The 19214-nt window shown below is 42.3% G+C and overlaps 1 protein-coding gene across 1 annotated transcript; it reads right to left on the bottom strand.

Moving 5' to 3' along the window:
* Positions 1–3360: 3360 nt before the first annotated feature.
* Positions 3361–15144, bottom strand: BORCS7 (BLOC-1 related complex subunit 7). Its single transcript, XM_047760260.1, has 5 exons — positions 14890–15144; positions 6722–6784; positions 6570–6613; positions 5617–5637; positions 3361–4540 (listed from the first exon to the last, which is right to left on the bottom strand). The coding sequence occupies exons 1-5, from the start codon at positions 15127–15129 to the stop codon at positions 4489–4491; spliced, it is 420 nt and encodes a 139-aa protein (XP_047616216.1). The 5' UTR covers positions 15130–15144; the 3' UTR covers positions 3361–4488.
* Positions 15145–19214: the final 4070 nt, after the last annotated feature.

Below are 19214 nucleotides of genomic sequence, written 5' to 3'. Positions count from 1 at the left end.
CCAAGGATGACTTTGTGCATACCTTCACACATTCCACCTCGGAAACTACTGGTGTGACAATTCCAGGATGATTCCAGATAGGCAGATTTTGGTGCAATACACAGGACCATTTTCCAAAATGGCCAGCACCCCTATGTAAAGGATTCTCCAAACATGAGAAGTTTTCAAGCAGAAGCTAGATGACCATCTGGTTGTTTACTTACTAGAGATGAAGTAGCAGGGGAAAATGGATTGGATTCAATTACTTCCAAGAAACTTTCCTTTGTAGTAAATACTAGAAATGACAGGTAGCACTCCAATTTAGAAGAAAAGTAATCGATAACTGCAAGCTAGACTAGTAGTAGTCAAAAGATCTACCATCAAGTTCAGTGACCTTGGGTAAGTCATTTAATCTTCCTGGCTAATGTTTTTTCATCTGTAAAACATGGGGCCAGAATTTAATCACTTGTGAGGCCCCATACAGCTCTAATATTCTGGGGTTCTATAATTCTTCTAAAACATACTTTTTAGGAAGATTTTCTTTTTAAGTTTTAATTAGAAGTTGAGTTTTGTTCAAATGCCTTTTTAGTGTATATTACAGTAATGTGTGATTCTGTTGTTTGTTATTAATGTAATGAGTTTTGTAGCTATTGTATCAATTTTGTAAGTCTGGAATTATTTCAGCAAGTCTTCCAAATATTTCTCCATTCAACTTTTCTAAGATTTTATTAGGATTTTTGCATCTATGTTCATAAATAATAATCTCCTAAATTTCTTTATATTATTTTTTTTAAATGAAAATTGCATTTACTTCAGCAAAGGGCTAGGTATCTTGCTATCATTTTCTATACTTTGGGGATATATGGAATGAAAAAGTGTCAGGACAGCTACTGCAAGCAAATGACATTTTAATTGGTTATTTTTGACAATTTACGGATTATTTCTCTAACCAATCTGGACATACTCTCTTTTAAATACAAGTTTTATATTATATCTTTATAAGGAACCAGACGTTTTGACACTAGTAATTAAATTTTTAGCATCAAGCTGACAAAACTAATTGATTTATTTTATATATATATACCTTTATATATATTTTATATGTAAAGGTCAATTATAACTTTACTAATTTGTACTTTTATTATTGAGCTGACACTTTACCAACTGAATCTATAAGGACGAATGAATGGCTTCATTTTTGAAATTTTTCAATTTTTTTTTCAAATTTTTGTCATTCATGCTTGGTTTTCTTATTCCACTTTGATTTCTTTTGTTCTCTTATGTTCTTTCGCTAAATTCTAACTACAAACTCCTTTAAAAAAACAAAAAGAAAGCATTTCTTTCCACCTTTCCCCAATACAGAGATTTAAAGCATGATTTTTTTTTTCTCTTTAGAGTACCACTTGAGTATCATCACATAAATTGGCTTGCACAAAATTTGAATTTTAATTATTATCTTTTTTTTTGGCTGCACCTGTGGCATGTGTAACTTCCTGGACCAGGGATCAAACCCACACCACAGCAGCAATCCAAGCCACACCAGTGACACCACCAGATCCTTAACTTGCTGAACCACCAGGGAACTCCTAGGATTTTCATTATTTTGAAATTATCCTCCAACATATCCTCTACAACCCAAATGTTAAGAATTATCTTGTCTCCATATGTTTGATCACCATTTAATTCTACATAACCTATTTCTACAAAAAAACCTATTAAATTATGCATACATTTCTGCCTGTTCTCATTTCTATTTTCTTTCATGTATTTTGGCATGATGTTCTTTAGAATGACTAAAGCAGTACTATTAGGTTTTCGTTATTTAATGTAAATTTCATCTTTATTTACCATTAAAATTTTGATTGTGGAATGTATTTTATTAGGTATAATATAAGAAATCACTGCTTCTTTAATATTTGTTCCAATATGGAATTCTCTTGCGGCAGAGCAGGTTAAGAATCTGGTGTTGTCACTGCAGTGGCTTGGGTCACTGCGTGGTGCAGGTTCCATCCCTGACCTCGGAACTTCCACATGCTCCGGACACGGCCAAAAAAAATTGTTCCAATAAAGTAGATAATTAACAAGGACACACTATATAGCACAGGGAAATCTACTCATTAGTTGTAATAACCTATATGGAAAAAAAAGAATGGAATATGTATATATGTAACTGATTCACTTCGCTGTATACCTGAAACTAATACAGCATTGTAAGTCAACTATACTCCAATAAAATAAAATAAAAATTTGTTCCAATATGATGAAGAAAACATAGACCACACCTTTATTTTTTTTCCCTCTTAAATGTTTCTTTGGGAGTTCCCGTCATGGCGCAGCAGAAACGAATCCAACTAGGAACCATGAGGTTGTGGGTTCGCCCCTAGCCTCGCTCAATGGGTTAAGTATCCGGCATTGCCATGAGCTGTGGTATAGGTTACAGACACGGCTAAGATCTGGCATTGCTGTGGCTGTAGTGTAGGCCAGCGGCTGTAGCTCTGATTTGACCCCTAGCCTGGGAATCTCCATATGCCATGGGTATGGCTCTAAAAAAAAAAAAAGAAAGATTTCTTTGCTTCCTGTATACTTAGATGGTTGAACTTTGTTTTGTTTTCTTAACTGCTGATTTTTTTTTTTTTTTTGGTTTAATCAGTCCTTAGATGTTCTAGGTAGATAATCCTACCGTAAAATAACAATTTGTCTCTCCAATGCTAATATTTACCTTTAATTTAAATTTCTGCACCAGGTGTGGCTTTTAGCAGACTGTTGAATAAAAACTGTGATAGGAGTTCCCTGGTGTCTCAGCAGGTTAAGGATCTGGCGTTGTGACTGCAGCTGCATGCTGTGGCCATGGCCAAAAAGAAAAAAAGAAAAAAGAAAGTGTGACAGATAATGCTTCAAATGTTTTACTCTTACGTGAGAATTGCTGTAAGTTTGCAGCCCTTCTTTTTAAGGTAAATTGAACCTGTTTACATTTAATTGTAATAAATGTTTATAGAATGAATGAATAAGTGAATTCCTATATTCATAGTTCTTTTTACCTTAATATGAGTATATATAAAATAAGGAATAAATGCAGTAACCTGATGATATACAATATGAATTAAACTGGACTCATATTTGCTTTTTTTTTTTCTTTCAGTAAAAACACCATTTTCTTTTTTCTTTTTTTTTAGGGCTGCGATCACGGCATATGGAAGGTCCCAGGCTAGGGGTCGAATCAGAGTGTAGCTGGATCCTTAACCCACTGAGCAAGGCCAGGGACTGAACCCTCTTCATCCTCATGGATACTAGTCGGGTCTGTTACCACTGAGTCACAAGAGGGACTCCTGGAGTCCCATTTTATATTCAAGCAAAGTATAGACATTCAGGCCTGACAGGAGATAATGGTAATGGCATTTAATGAGACAAATTCAATGAGCATAGGTAAATGTCTACAAACATAAGGTTTTCTCTCCAGGGCACAACCCTACACCCCAGTGACTTACAGTAATTCAACTGCGTTCCCATTTGGCAATAATGTCATAAAAGTGAATTTGCTGGGAGTTCCCGTCGTGGCGCAGTGGTTAACAAATCCAACTAGGAACCATGAGGTTGCGGGTTCGGTCCCTGGCCTTGCTCAGTGGGTTAACGATCCAGCGTTGCCGTAAGCTGTGGTGTAGGTTGCAGACGAGGCTCGGATCCCGCGTTGCTGTGGCTCTGGCGTAGGCTGGTGGCTACAGCTCCGATTCGACCCCTAGCCTGGGAACCTCCATATGCCACAGGAGCGGCCCAAGAAATAGCTAAAAAGACAAAAAAAAAAGTGAATTTGCTAATGACTAGCAAAATTACAAAATGACCTCAAGGCCACTTAATCAAGTGTCACAACAACAAAGAAAACCTAGGAATGAAGGTCAAGGCAGGAGGTTGCAGCTGGCCAGATATGCTATCATTTGCCTCCTTTTCATTTAGGAATTTGCTGTAACAAAGTTAAGTATCTCCTCTCAGTTATTAGAAAACAAAACAACAGGTATTACCTATTGCCATTCTCTGACCATGAAATTAAAATGTTTTCTGAATGTATGATTAGAAGAAAAAAAGTCTTTAAAAAAGAATATTAATTATTCTTAAATGTTCACAATATTAATTATTCTTATATGTTCACAATAGAAGCTCTATGTCTGAATTTAAAACATTACTCAGTATTTGCTTAAGAAATAACATTTAGATAATGTGGCTTTTGACATACTAAGAGTCTATGGGATGTCCATGGTAAGACATCTTTTAATTCTGCTTTAACATCAAGAAAGGCAACTTAAAAATTCAATAAGAGACTGGGTAGATCTGATTCAAGAAGTGCTTCTGAAATTCAATCACCTAGCTTCCTTTCAGGAGAAACTATTCATCTTCACAGATTCTAACATAACATTTGGAGAAGAAAAGGGAAAATCAAACCCACAGCACAATAATTATGTAAGATATCTCCTCCTCAGTGTCAGGTGAAGAAGTGCCTTTGCCCCCTTGTAAGCTGTTCTATTTCAAGAGGTGATTCAACTGGTCCTGTAGATTTGATGATTGCTCAACGCTATAAATTAGAATAGAGAAAAAGGTTTATCTGGAATGACCAATAATGACATCGTGTTGTCAGAGGAGCCCTCTATGCAATCATACTTTCTTTTGCCTTTGAATGTGGAGGCTATTGGGGGGCAGATTCACGGTTCGATGCAGAGATAGGAGTATTCCTCTACGTTCTTTGTATGCAATGCTTTACTGTCTCTGCAAGTCCAATTTGATACTTTCTCCCTAGAAAAATGGAGAACTAGGAGTTCCCGTCATGGCTCAGTGGTTAACAAATCCAACTAGGAACCATGAGGTTTCGGGTTCGATCCCTGGCTTTGCTCAGTGGGTTAAGGATCTGGCATTTCTATGAGCTGTGGTGTGGGTCACAGACACAACTTGGATCTGGCGTAGGCCAGCAGCTGTAGCTCCAATTCAACCCCTAGCCTGGGAACCTCCATATGCCACAAGTGCGGCCCTTAGAAAAGACAAAAGAGACCAAAAAAAAAAAAAGAAAGAAAAAAAAGAAAAATGGAGAACTAGATACTGCAAGGAAAAATGCAATCAGTGCAAAAAAAAAAAAAAAGACTTCATTGTGCAAATGATTTGCACAAAATACGTACACAAAGCATATTATACAAATAGTTCTGCTGAACTAAACCAAAATTTATTTTCGTTCACTAGGGTCCCACATGTGTTTAAACTATGAAGAAAAGGTGTGCAAAACCAATTAGCAGTGTAAACAATATTGCAAGGGACAGATTTAATCCACTTTTTAAAAAAAAAAAAAGGCTGTTTAATGACTTCAGCATATTTACCCTACTTAATGAGTAATACTAATGTAAAAGGTTTTCTACTCCTTAAGGTTGGTCACTACAACCTAGAACTTTTAGAAAGCCGTTGCTGGCAGTGAATTGATGTATTGGATGCCTTTGAAATATTCTTTATATTCCCAATGAGCTATTCCAGACTGTATGTCGATGTAAGGGCCTATGTCAGCCAGAATTTTATCTCAAACCTTCGCCCAGCAATATGATTTCCCTAAGTCTGCTGCAGTTAGTTGCCGCCCCCCCTCCCAACTCCTCTACCTCTGGGGTTACTTACTTCTTCTGAATAGCTTCTTGCCTAAATCAGAAAAGAAAAAGAGGAATATAAACATCAGGAAATTCAGTGAGGCAGGAGAAGTTATTCACAGCTATGTAGACAAAACAAATATATACATATGGAGCAAATTTCCAGCTTGTCACATTTTATATGTCTGTCTACCCTAAGAGTGTAGAGTTACTGAAAAGATGTAATAATACACCATCAGATTGAGGGATGTGGTCGAACACACAACAAGTATGGCTCAAATTCAGTCTGGGTGTGTGGAGTCAAAGGGTCACACGCCTGATAAGTACACACCCCAAAAATAAACATTCAGCATTTTAAAAATCAAGAGTTCGATTCCCAACCCAGATATTTCCAAGAGGTACATAAGTATAGTATCGACAGACATAAAATAAAAAGCAAAATGAAATGAGATGAAAAGTTAATTAAATTATAATTTTGTCCAAAACTATAATGGAGAAGGGATCTCTTATCTTTCAAAACCTCCTGGATGATTTATAGTTAGGGCTGGGTTACACATGGGAATGTAAGACAAAGGTCAGTTAGACTTGATTCCCAGGGAAGGTGCAGACATGCCAGGAGAGACCTCAGGCACAGACAACTGACATGTACTGATTAAAGTGCCTACTGGGTGCCAGGTGCAGTGCATGCGTGTGGTCCTGGCCTGGGCCCCACCCTTGCAGGGTTTACAGTCTCCCTCTGAGGAGCTCTCAAATTACCAGAGAGGTTCACAATGGTGGTCCCTGCTCTGATTGCACTCCATACCCCAACTTCTTCTGCAGTCTCAGGCAGCTCTTCCAGAGGGAACACATCCTTGACTGACCCCACCTTTACTCCCAGCCCCTCCCTCCGAGGGAAAACATGCTTAAGCACAAAGGTCACAAGAGGCAGCCTGGGGAAGATGACTGAGAAGCAAGTGCAGCAGTCACTGGAGAGGGCATACTCACTGGTATTGAAGATGTGTTGTTATTATGGCCATTTTCCTTAAACTCTGCATAAAAGAAAAAAAAAAAAAAACAAGAGAAATAGAACATTCCACTTCCCTGTAGCCACACAAACGATGCATATAAAACCCACCCCATAACAAATTGTTTCTTACATCCTCTGAGTGCAAGATGGCATCTTCCTGTAGTACCATGTTTCGAGCTGCCTGACCTAACAGCTGGAAGACAAAAATAAAATGGTAATAATCAAAATGTCCCAACTTCCTGTAATCTTCCCTCTGCAGCTGTTATACCACCACCCTCTCTCCTCCCCCCACTCTCCCACCCCATACAAATACAAACCCTCCAAATGTAATGGAGCATAATTTCCCATTTGTTCACACTGAAAATCTATTTCATTGTTACTACGGCAGTTCTGGCATGGGCTCCACCTCTGTTCCAAAGGCCACTGAGAAATCAAGTCTTCCACAACTGCTGAGCTTATTAATCAAGGGCGAAGAGGAAAAGCCTATGAAAAGAAACTGGCTCCACAGGCCTAGTGAGAACCTAACACTTGATTCTTTCAAGGCAAATCTGAGATTTGGGGTGGTTTGTGAAGACTGAGAGGGCAGGAGTTAGGCTAGGATTTTAGGGGGATAGAAGGAATTTAAGCTATTCAGGAATGGAACGAGAGACACAGAGGGGAAAAAAAGACCTGGGAAGAAAGATCCCTGGGATTTTAAAGTGGAAAACTGCCACGTGAAGCTGGGAGCGAGAGAAGGAGAAATGTGGCAGCAGATTTTAAAGAGTTCACTGAGGGCTGGGCCCTGAGGCCGAGGCAGAAGGCTAAGTGAGCTGTTTCCACTGGGTGGCCTGTGGTCAGGAGAGCTGACTCTGCACTGAGAGGCAAGAAGAGATCAACAGAGGTTTCTGGCCTGCTGCGGCACACTGATCTGGACAGACATGAAGTCCGGCCATGTAAGGGAGCCACGGTCACGTGTGCCTACCAACCTTCCCTGTCCCCTTGCATGAGAGAGGTTCCCGTAAAAGGAAGACGGATGACTTCAAATTAACCAGGAACAGGAGCACTTGCTCCAGCCTCCAGATTCCCCTCACGGCAAATTATTTTCCTTTTTCTTTTTAAGTTTAAAAATTAAACTTTACAAGGAGTTCCCTTGTAGCACAGTGGGTTAAGTAGCCAGTGTTGTCATTGCCACAGCCTGGGTCACTGCTGTGGCACAGGTTCAAACCCTGGCTAAGGACTTTCTGCCTGCCGAAGGCATGGCCAAAAAAACAAACAAAAACAAACCAACTTTATGAGCTTCTAAAGGCAAAACAAGAAAAGAAGACCTTCTGCCCAACCTCTTCCCCTCCCCGGTATCTCTCCCCCAGATATAAGTATTTTTTATTAGTTTTTGGTTTATCTTTCCATTGTTCCTTTATAAAACAATGGACATATGAATGTTCTGCCCTCCTTACTTTTTTTTTTTTTTTTGGTCTTTTTGCTATTTCTTGGGCCGCCCCTGCGGCATATGGAGGTTCCCAGGCTAGGGGTCGAATCGGAGCCATAGCCACCAGCCTGCGCCAGAGCCACAGCAATGCGGGATCCAAGCCACGTCTGCAACCTACACCACCGGCCTGCGTCAGAGCCACAGCAACGCAGGATACGAGCTGCGTCTGCAACCTACACCACAGCTCATGGCAATACCGGATCGTTAACCCACTGAGCAAGGGCAGGGACCGAACCCGCAACCTCATGGTTCCTAGTCGGATTCGTTAACCACTGCGCCATGACGGGAACTCCCCTCCTTACTTTTAATGTCACCTACCGTATGTGCTACTCCAGACTCAGCCGTTTTCACCTGATAATACACACTGAGACGGATCTGCAGCTGTGGATCCTGATTCTCCACCTCGTTGTTTTAGAGCTGCTAAGCCGCTCCAGTATTCAGCTGGTCTTCCGCTACCACTAAAGACTTGGGGCTGTTTCCAGTCTTTTGCTTAAGTAGTGCTACAAAAAATACCTTATATATCTTTGTATCTTTTTGCCAGCATAACTTTGGAATAGACTCAGAATCTTGATTGTGACCGCTAGATCAAAGGGTTTTAATTTTGCTACCTATTACCAAACTCCTCCCCCACCCTGTTAAGGTTATAACACTTTGCATTCCCGGCACAAGCACGAGGGTATGTGAATTCCTGTTCCCTCCATGGGGAACACTTTTTTTTTTGGCTGCGCCCTCAGCAGGGATTGAATTCCCTGGGACTGAACCTGCACCACTGCAGTGATCCAAGTCACAGCAGTGACAAGACTTGCTCCTTAATCAGTAGGCCACCAGGGTACTTCCTTGTGGCCACTTTTAAGTGGCAAACTCCAAACTCCTATAGATGGGGGACGTTGATTGACATTTCTGCCATTGACTGATGGCAGAAAGAAAAGTTTCTAACAGAATCTTCCTCATTCATTCAACAAATATTTATGAAGTGCTTATGAGCCAGTAAGAGACATAGGCCCCGTCCTCACAGGGTTCACAATCTGAGATTACCAAGAGGACAAAGGTACTACAATACCTGTGGTACATGCTGAAGGAGAAGCACTGAAAGCCCTGGGAGCTTGGGGGGCAGGGGTGTCTAACCCACTACAGGGTAGGTGCTCAGGGAAAGCACCTTAAAAGAAGTGATTTTTTTTTTTTTTTAATGGCTGCACCTGCAGCATATGGAAGTTTCCAGGCCAGGGACTGAATCGGAGCCACAGCTTCAGCAACACTGGATCCTTTAACCCACTGCACTGGGTCAGGAATCAAACCTTCACCTCCGCAGTAACCCAAGCCACTACAGTAGGATTCTTAACCCACTGTGCCACAGCGGGAACTCCAAAGTGACTTCTAAGCTGAGACCTAAAGGTTGGTGTTTAGAATTTCAATGTACAATTTTACAAAAAAGTAACATGGTCGTATTTACTATTTTAGAAGGGTGGTAAGCAGAATGGACTAGACAGGGGACTGAAGACAGAGAGGTTCATTAGGAGAACATTTTAGTTTTCTAGGCAAGAAATGAGAGTGGCCTGAACCACAGAAACTGCAATTAAAAAAAAAAAAAAAAAAAAAGGACGGTAGGTTTGAGAGGCGTTCAGAAGGTAAATTTGATGGGACTTGTGATGGCCTGGAATGCAGGGGTTGTTGTAGAGACAAGGCCTTTTCTTTGAAGACAGATGTAGTCATTGACATTCTGCATTATTTTCTTACACGAACTAACCACACAAATAAAACATCATCTAAGATTTCCAGTTTTGGTTTCTTTAAAGCAGGACACCATCTTTTTTTTTTTTTTTTTTTGCTTTTTAGGGCTGCACCTGCAGCATATGGAAGTTCCCAGACTAGAGTTCAAATCAGAGCCACAGCTACTGGCCACAGCCACAGCAACGCAAGATCTGAGCTGCCGCATCTGCAATCTACACCACAGCTCACAGCAACGCCAGATCCCTGACCCACTGAGCAAGGCCAAGGATCAAACCCCCATCCTCATGGATACTAGTCAGATTCATTTCCACTGAACCACAATGGGAACTCCCAAAGCAGAGCAACATTTTAAATACACCTCTAAAACTATCTGAGTATGGAGTCTTTTTAGATTTCTATGAATTTTCCCCAGGCTTAGACCACTGTCTTGCTCATAATTATCTCGATACCAGTTTGTCTTGGTATTTATCTTCAACAAGTACTTCTGATTCTCAACTTTGTTTAGCAATCCTTTTTCTTTGCTCATATTTCATCATTTTCCATCTTATTTCATGAAACAATATAGTTGCAATAGCAAGCACAAGTGCCTTACACAGGTTTAGGGAAAAAAACGCAATGAACCCTTACCAAGCACGCAATTCAACTGGAGGAGCAGAAGCACGGGTGTGCAAGAGAGGAGTGTATTGGTCACAAGCATTCACTGTGCCAGGAGAACAAGTTGGCATCATTTCCTCCAGCCATACTGGTCTCCCTGCATTCCTTATACACGTTCCCACCTCTTTGCATCTGCCATGTCCTCGACTCGGAACCCTCTGCCTCCTGATGTCCATATAGTTTACTCCTTCACTCCATTCAAGTATCTGCTCAAAAGTCACCTCCTCCAAGAGCCCTTCCCTGACCACCCTATTTAGAGGAAACCCTTTCACCACTCTATTCCCAGCTGTATTATTTTTTTCATAGCATTGAGACCACCACCTGATTCTTTTTGTATTTCATTTGTTTCTCTGTCTCTTCATTAAACTGAAAGTTTTCTAAGTACAGGGACTTAGTTTTGCATATCTCCCACCCCCTGGTACCCAGAACAGCTCCTGGCACAGAGCAGACAGTAAATATTTGTTAAATGGAAGGTGAGGAATGAGTGTTTTGCACATGGGAATTGTCAGTCAAACAAAATAGCTACTTGGAGACTGCTGAAGAGAGGGGCAAGAAGGAGTGAAAATCAGTAAGACATCCCATAACCTCACAGTCTAGGAGAGGAAATGGCAAAAATACATAAGTAACTATAGAAAAATGCAATATGATATGTAATAAGTGTCATGTAAAAGATGCACTAAAAAAGATACAAGCTCAGGCTTGAGAAATGTATCAACTCTGTCCCAGAACACTGGACTCCTCTCAGCTTAACTCACACGGCTGACTGAGCACCCTCTCCAAATCTATTCCAGAAGAAGCCTTTGAAAAATACACAAGGAGGAGGGACAGGAATGAGCAAGCCACATTAGGGCGGTCAAGGGTGGCACAGTGGCTTTTCGGCCATTTAATCCAGCTGGTACCACATGAGAAGTGGTGTCAAAGAGTGTAGGCCTAGCACCAGTCTGCCTAGGTTTCAATCCTGCCTCTACCCCTTCCTGGAAGCTATGTGACTTTGGACAAGTGAAATTCCACTCTGCAAGAAAAATAACTCCTTAATAAACAATAAGGTCCTATGATGGACCATGATGGAGGAGAATGTGAGAAAAAGATGTATGTATGTGTGTGTGTGTGTGTGTGTATACACTTTGCTGTACAGTAGAAATTGACAGAACACTCTAAAGCAACTGTAATGGAAAAAATAAAAATCACTAAATAAATAAATAAATAAAAATGGGAAAAAAAAAAGGTCCTACTGTATAGCACAAGGAACTGTAGCCAATCTCCTAGAACAGACTATGATGGAAAAGAATATAAAAAAGAATGTGTCATTATATTTTTTTTATACTAAGTCACTTTGCTGTAGGCAGAAATCAGTACAACACTGTAAATCAACAAAACTTTAATTTTATTTATTTTTTGTTTGTTTGTTTTTGCCTTTTCAAGGGCCGCTCCGGCAGCATATGGAGGTTCCCAGGCTAAGGGTCGAATTGGAGCTGTAGCCACCAGCCTACACCGGAGCCACAGCAATGTGGGATCCGAGCCTCCACTGTGACCTACACCATAGCTCACGGCAACACCAGACCCTTAACCCACTGATCAAGAGCAGGGATAGAACCAACAACCTCATGGTTCCTAGTCGGATTCGTTAACCACCGCGCCACGACAGGAATGCTAAAAACTTTAATTTTAAGAAAAAGAAAAGTACCTACTTTATTAGTGATTATAAAGACCTGGAGTTCCCATTGAGGCTCAGTGAGTTAAGAACCCAACATAGTCTCCATTAGGATAAGGGTTCAATCCCTGGCCTTGCTCAGTGGGTTAAGGATCTAGCATTGCCATGAGGTGTGGTGTAGGTCGCAGATGTGACTCAGATCCAGTGTTGTCGTAGTTGTGGTGTAGACCTCAGCTGCAGCTCCAATTCAATCCCTAGGCCAGGAACTTCCATATGCCCCAAGTGTGGCCATAAAAAGAAAAAAAAATTATAAAGACTTAATGAATTAAACTCAGAAGACACAGCAGTGTCTAGCACATCATAGATACTCAATAAATCTGTTTATTATGATGGATGTGGAAGTTCAACACACACTTGTATTAACTATGAACACCATCTATTTTTAAACATATATATATATTTAATACCTTGTTTCTCTCCAAAAAAGATGCAAGGCAATTTATTCCAAACTACTTTGTGTATGTGTACATGTGTACACAAACTGTTTAAAAAAAAAAAACAGAAATAGAATCTAAAAATCATGAAAAGGAGAAGGAAGCAGATAAGTCTACCACTAAAACTGACATAGAAAATTTCTGCGCAACCAAGGCAAAAAGTGTGAAATACAATAAGTTGTGTAATTCTTATTTGGTAAAAGGCAACACAACAATTCTTCAAAAGAGATAAAGTGTTCTCTGATGTTGAATCCTAAAATGAGTATACCACATGGGACCTCATAAAAAGCATATTTGGGATCACCAGATCAGTGACTTCAACAAGAGTGTTATGGCAAATGCAAACACTTTCTTCATACAGTTGTTTCTTGCAGCCACTATAAATAAAAGCTAAGGACATAACGAAAGCTAATTTTGTAAAGATATTCTCTTGGTGTTAGGGAACCATTGACCAAAACTGCCCACCTTGGCCAAGCAGACAATAGCATGACTTGTCTCATAGCAGGAGGCCCTGATAAAGCAGGTGGTGCTGCCCTGAAGGCTAACTGGGAGGATACGGAGGAGCCAACAGCAGGAAGGAGACAAACAACTTCCCAGGATCCTTGGTGCTGGGATCCACCTTGACTGAAAGGTACACGCATCACCAAGAAGGACCCTGGGCCAGACCACTTACAAGCCAAGCAAGATGACTGGCCAGAGACAACCCAGAAACTAACCCCATTCCCATAAACCCAGAGACTACGAGCTACATGGCAGAACAGTTCTCCTGGGTCCCCTTACCCTGCTGCCCTCCACCCGGGTGCCCCTTCCCAATAAAGTCTCTTGCTTTGTCAGCACGTGTGTCTCCTCCAACCATTCATTTCTGAGTGTTAGAGACAAGAGCCCATTCTCGGGCCCTGGAAGGAGTACCCCTTCCGGCAACATTAGGACCCTACACTAATATGAATAAAGCTGCCTTGAACATTCATATACATATCTGAAGACTTGTGGACATATTATGCTTGAAAATGCAACTACATAGAAACTAATCAAATTAGAGTTAGAAAAAAAAAAGAATTGGTCCATGAAGCTGCAGGTTCAATCCCTGGCATTGCTCAGTGGGTTAAGGATCGGGCGTTGCCATGAGCTGTGGTGTAGGTTGCAGACACGGCTTGCATCCTGCATTGCCGTGGCTGTGGTGTAGGCCGGCAGCTGCAGCTCCGATTCAACCCGTAGCCTGGGAATCTCCATATGCCACGGGTGCGGTCCTAAAATGACACACACAAAAAAATACGTGTTGAAAATGAGTAGCTAAGATACACTGCTACTGAGTTAACTACCAGCAAGACAATGGCATACAGGAGAAAGCCATAGAAATCCAAAGACTCCATTCTCAGAGTGTTTTACAAATGTATTCAAGATGTTTTCCACTTTAATGAAACCAAACCTGGACATCTTAGATGATATATTACGTGCATGGTTGATTTAAATAAGAAAGCAATGGACCTGTTTTATTTTTCCTGGGTACAAACTTAGAAGTTGAATGGCTGAGTCATTAGACCCATTTCATTTGTTCAATCATCTGTCATTTGGGCATCTGGACTGTTTCCAGTTTGGTGCTATTATGGATAAATATCCTATGTATCTGTACAAGTCTCTGTGTGGACATAAATTTTCATTTCCCTTGGGTGAATGTCTCAGGGAACATTGAATGATTTTTTTGTTGTTGTTGTTGAAAAACTGCACATATATAAAGCTTGCTGGTGTGAAAGGCCATCAAATAATTCCATTCCTGGAACCAGCCAAAGAATGATGGGGGGAAAATCCGGGAGAAGGAGAAAGCTAATTTAAGAAACAGAAAACCAAGAACGTAGCCAGAAAGACAAGTCAGAAAGGGAGAAATCAGTGGACAGATGACGCAGAAAAATGTAGAAGGAATATGGGACGTTGAGAGCAAAACCATGCAGAATTTAGGGGCCAAATGGGAGGGATCCTCACTAGAGACAACCCTGAGGAACAAATAAGGAACTCGTTAGGCCCACCATCTCACATATCATCTAAGGCAATCTCTGCTTTAAAGCACAGATTCCCATCACTTCGTTTCTTACCCACCTCACTCTCCCTGCTTGTCCTACCTGGAGAGACTACACACCCCAGAATGCAACACTCGCTCTCCGCGAAGCGCTCTCCTTCACCAGCTCACAGACTATAGTTCCCAGGATGCAAAGCGACACCCCCCCCCGCCCCGCCCCGACCTCGCCCGCCCGGCTTTGGAAGGCAGGAGAGTCTCGGGGATATTAGGCCCGGAGAATCTACTTCTAGCTCACCTCGGAGCTCCGGGAGCCCTTCAGCACCTGCTTGGTGAGCGCAATCACGTCAGTACCACAGGTGTTCACCTTCTCTGTGAGAAGCCCCTTCACGGACTGACCAAATCGTGCTTGCGAATCTGGGGTCCCAGTCGCCATCACTTCAAGTAGTGAGCGCCTCCTCACGGGCGATGGCAAGTCGCTGGGGCCGAAAAAGGCGCAAAGCGGAAGGAAAGGAGACGTCTTTAGGAAGGGACGCATGCGCCTAGCGGAGGTTGCTCTTTGCAAATTTTAAATTCATTTAAAATACTCAGTTGATATCCTGAAGAAGACAGGGCCCACGCAGACATCGATTGAGGGGATGGAGGACAATTTCAGTAAACCCATGGTTTAAAGTCAGAAGGCCTGGGTTACAGTCCCAATTCTGCTGTTTAGTTGTGTGACTGGAAATGTTTCAACCTCTGCAACTTGTGTGCCTCATCTGTAAAATAGAAGTGATAACGTTAAAGTCTCTGAAGGTTATGAGAATGAATTAAGATCATTCAGTTCCATTTTTAACAGACATTTCATGAAGGAAATACCAAACACTGTGCTGGGCTGAGGATAGACAAAGAAATGAGATGCATGCTGTCTTTGTCTCCAATGAGCTCCCTGGTGAGGAAGCATATAAACAAACAGAAAAAAACCAGGAAGAGCAACCCAGTAGAAAAATCGGCAAAGTTCACAAACAGGCAATTAAAAAAATAAATAAGATAGCCAATAGGTATGAAAAATGCTTAACATCTCTAGTAATTTTTATTTTTATTTTGGCCATGCCCATGGTGGCAGAAATTCCCCAGGCCAGGGGCGCCATAGCAGTGACAATGCCAGATCCTTAACCTGCTAAGGCACCAGGGAACTCCTCTGGTAATTTTTAATGATAAATGACCTCTTTGTTCTATTAAAAGCAAACTGATTATCCCCTTGAAAAGAATTAATATCCGAAGTGTTTTGTGCTAGCTCTATTTCTTTTTTTCCTTTTAAACAGTGCACAAGGGAGATGAGAATAATAAGTTGGTAAAATTTGTTTAAAATCACCTATGCTCATTATCAACATTACTTTTTCTTCCAAGTGTCTAGATTCATGTCTCTGATTCTTTCATTTAATTCTTGTTCCTAATCTTTATTTTCTTTTTTTCTTTTTATGGCCTCATCCATGGCATATGGAAGCTCCTGGGCTAGTGGTGGAATCAGAGCTGCAGCTACCAGCCTACGCCACAGCCACAGCAGTGCCAGTTCCGAGCCACAACTGTGACATACACTGCAGCTTGCAGCAACACTGGATTCCTAACCCACTGAGTGAGGCCAGGGATTGAACCTGCATCTTCATGGACACTAGTCAGGTTCTTAACCCACTGAGCCACAATGGGAACTCCCTAATTAACTTTTATTGGGGTGTAATTTATGTTCAGTTAACTACATTCTTTTAAAGTATCTAATTTGGGGAGTTCCCATTGTGGTGCAGTGGTTAACAAATCCGATGAGGAACCATGAGGTTGCAGGTTCAATCCCTGGCCTTGCTCAGTGGGTTAAGGATCTGGTGTTGCCATGAGCTGTGGTGTAGGTTGCAGACATGGCTAGGATCTGGCGTTGTTGTGGCTCCGGTGTAGGTCGGCAGCAACAGCTCCGATTAGACCCTTAGCCTGGGAACCTCCATATGCCGCAGGAATGGCCCTAGAAAAGGCAAAAAGACAAAAAAAAAAGTATATAATTTGGTGAGTGTGACAGATGCACACACCTGTGAATCACCTCCCCTATTAAGATACAGAATATTTTCATCACCCCCGCAAGTTTTCAAGTCCCCCTTTGTAGTCTATCTGTCCCGCACTCCAGGCAACAACTGATCTCTTTCTACTAGTATAGATTTTTTTTTTTCCTAGAATCTTATATAAATGGAATCATATAGAGAGTACCTTTTTTTGGTCTGGATTCTTTCTCTCAGCATAACCAAGTGAGAGGCATTCACTTGGTTGTGTGTATCACTAGTCTGTTCCTTTTTATTGCTAAGAAATATTCCACTGTGTGGCTATATCTCCTTTTGTTTATCCACTCACCTGTTGATGGACATTTGGGTTGTTTCCATTTGGGGGGTGGGGGGTTGTTATGAATAAACCTGCTCTGAACATTCACACAAGTCTTTATGTGGGTTGTTTTCACTTGTCTTTGGGTAACATCTAGGAGTGGAATGGCTGCCGCATATGGTAAGCGTTTAGCATTTCAAGAAACTGCCAAAGCATTTCCCAGAGCTTTTACCATTTTGCATTCCCCAGAGCAGTGTAGGCAACTCCAGTTGCTGCAAACCCAAAAAACTTAGGAAGAGATTGATTGATCTAGAGCCATGGTAACAAGTAGCCACATGTGGCAAATAGACTGGCCACTGACAGTGCCTAGCTCCAGAAAGAGGAAGAAGTAAAGAATGACTAGGGGGTGGGGTGAGGAGGGGAAGAGATGAGCTCTGGCCTTTCAGATCCCCTGGAAGTCACTTTAACCAGAGGGAAGGGGCTGGGGCAGCGTGGAGGAGGTACAGCGACAGTGGCCACTCAGCTCCCATCTGGGCTCTGTGGTCAGGAGCAGCAATCAGCAGTCAGAGCAGAGAGCTCTGGTATTTGGAGGACAGGATCCTTTTGGCTCACCCTCACTCCCACAGGCTGTGGGCAGCAGTTCCTGGAACACACGCACAGTTGTCTGCCAAGAGGTTGGGGTGGGGGATGGGCAGCTCCTACTGTCCTAAGAGCCAGAATTGACTGAAATGCTCCACAATTTACCAGCTAAGGCTTCCCCTGGAATTTGGAAGCCTTCATAGGCCCCAAATAGTTAAATTGACAGATTTTGCCGGTGCAGTCGATGTCTAGGTGGGGAGATAGCTTCCGGTGCTTCACCCTCTGCCGTCTTCCCAGAATCCTCTCCCCCAGTTAGTTGTATAAATACTCACTCATCAGAACTTGACTGGATGTTAACTTTTTGCCCAACCCTAATGACATGATGAAGACTTAGAGACACGTAGAAGATACTGCCCCCGACTGGTTAGGGCAGTGTCTCAGTTATCTGTTGCTGCCTAACAAACCACCTCCAAGTTGAGTGGCTTAAAACGGCCACCATTTTACTGGTTCAGGAATTCATCATGAATGGTTATCTCTGCTGCAATGATGTTTGCTGGGCTCACTCATGGGTCTGCATTCACCTGGTGGCTGGAAGGTCTGAGGTGGCCTAACCGACATGGCTGGGCCTTCATGCTGGCTGTCACCTGGTTCTCCTCCCTATGTCCGCTCTTGCCACATGGTCACTCATCCTCAGGGCCTTTCTCTCTGCATGGCCTTCTCTCTAGCAGGATAGGCTGAGCTTCTTTACGTGGTACCTGGTTTCCCAGGAGGTGGAAGCTGTCAGGCCCCTTTGGGTCAAGGCCAGGCCCTGGCACAGTGGTCACATCTGAAGATTCTATCGATCAAGTCACAGGGGAGCTCAGGGTCAGGTAGAGAGGAAACAGACTCTACCTCTTGGTGGGAGAAGTAGTTCTATGTCTGCAGGTTTAGGAGGAGTTGCTGGTACCTGTCTTTGCAGAATATCCACCACAGGTGTCTATAGACAGTCCCTTGAATCAATATAGAATCAAAATAGCTGAATTAGAATGAAGTTGAAATTGAAGGTAAGATGTTGACTGCACCCATTTTCTCTCCTATTAGGATGAACGCTCCACGAGGGCAAGGATTTTCTTTTTCTTTCTTTTTAGGGCCGCACCCACAGCATATGGAAGTTCTCAGGTTAGGGTCCAATCGGAGTTACAGCTCCCGGCCTACGGCACAGCTACAGCAACATCAGATCCGAGCCACGTATGTCTTCGACCTACACCACAGCTCAGGGCAACACCAGATCCTTAACCCACTGAGTGAGGCTAGGGGTCAAACCCACAACCTCATGGTTCCTGGTCAGATTCATTTCCACTGTGCCACGATGGGAACTCCAGGGCAGGGATTTTTATCTGTTTGGTTCATTGCTTTCTTCCCAGGCCTGAGAGCAGCACCTAGCTCAGTGACTATCTGCTGAACAAAGGACTGCTTGCTGGGGATGCAGTAGCAGAAGACTCGATACAAACTAGCTCCGACAGAGATAGTCTGAGTCTGCAGCCAAATTTGCAAAGAGAGTGATAAATAGGAACCAGTGCCTCAGGGGTGGGAGGCAGCATTTGTTCACTATTCCACAGCACTGAGTGCCCGCCTTTGCCAGACATCAGGAGGACGGAAGAGACCTTCTTTGAGGAGGGGGGGTCCCAGCATCTCAGTGTGTGACATGTGCTAAAACATGGAAGAGAA

This window comes from Phacochoerus africanus, chromosome 15 (genome assembly GCF_016906955.1).
Source record: "Phacochoerus africanus isolate WHEZ1 chromosome 15, ROS_Pafr_v1, whole genome shotgun sequence".
Classification (NCBI taxonomy): Eukaryota; Metazoa; Chordata; class Mammalia; order Artiodactyla; family Suidae; genus Phacochoerus; species Phacochoerus africanus.
The sequence above is the reverse complement of the archived record's forward strand: the minus strand, read 5'-3'. Positions and strand labels throughout refer to the sequence as shown.

What these genes read in the sequence shown, in the direction of transcription:
- BORCS7 (XM_047760260.1), bottom strand. Translation starts at nt 15,129, where the DNA reads ATGCGTCCCTTCCTAAAGACGTCTCCTTTCCTTCCGCTTTGCGCCTTT. An exon ending in AGGGCTCCCGGAGCTCCGAG is followed by an intron (nt 6,785 to 14,889) that starts GTGAGCTAGAAG and finishes TTTGTCTTCCAG; the next exon opens with CTGTTAGGTCAGGCAGCTCG. An exon ending in ACAACACATCTTCAATACCA is followed by an intron (nt 5,638 to 6,569) that starts GTGAGTATGCCC and finishes TTTCTGATTTAG; the next exon opens with GCAAGAAGCTATTCAGAAGA.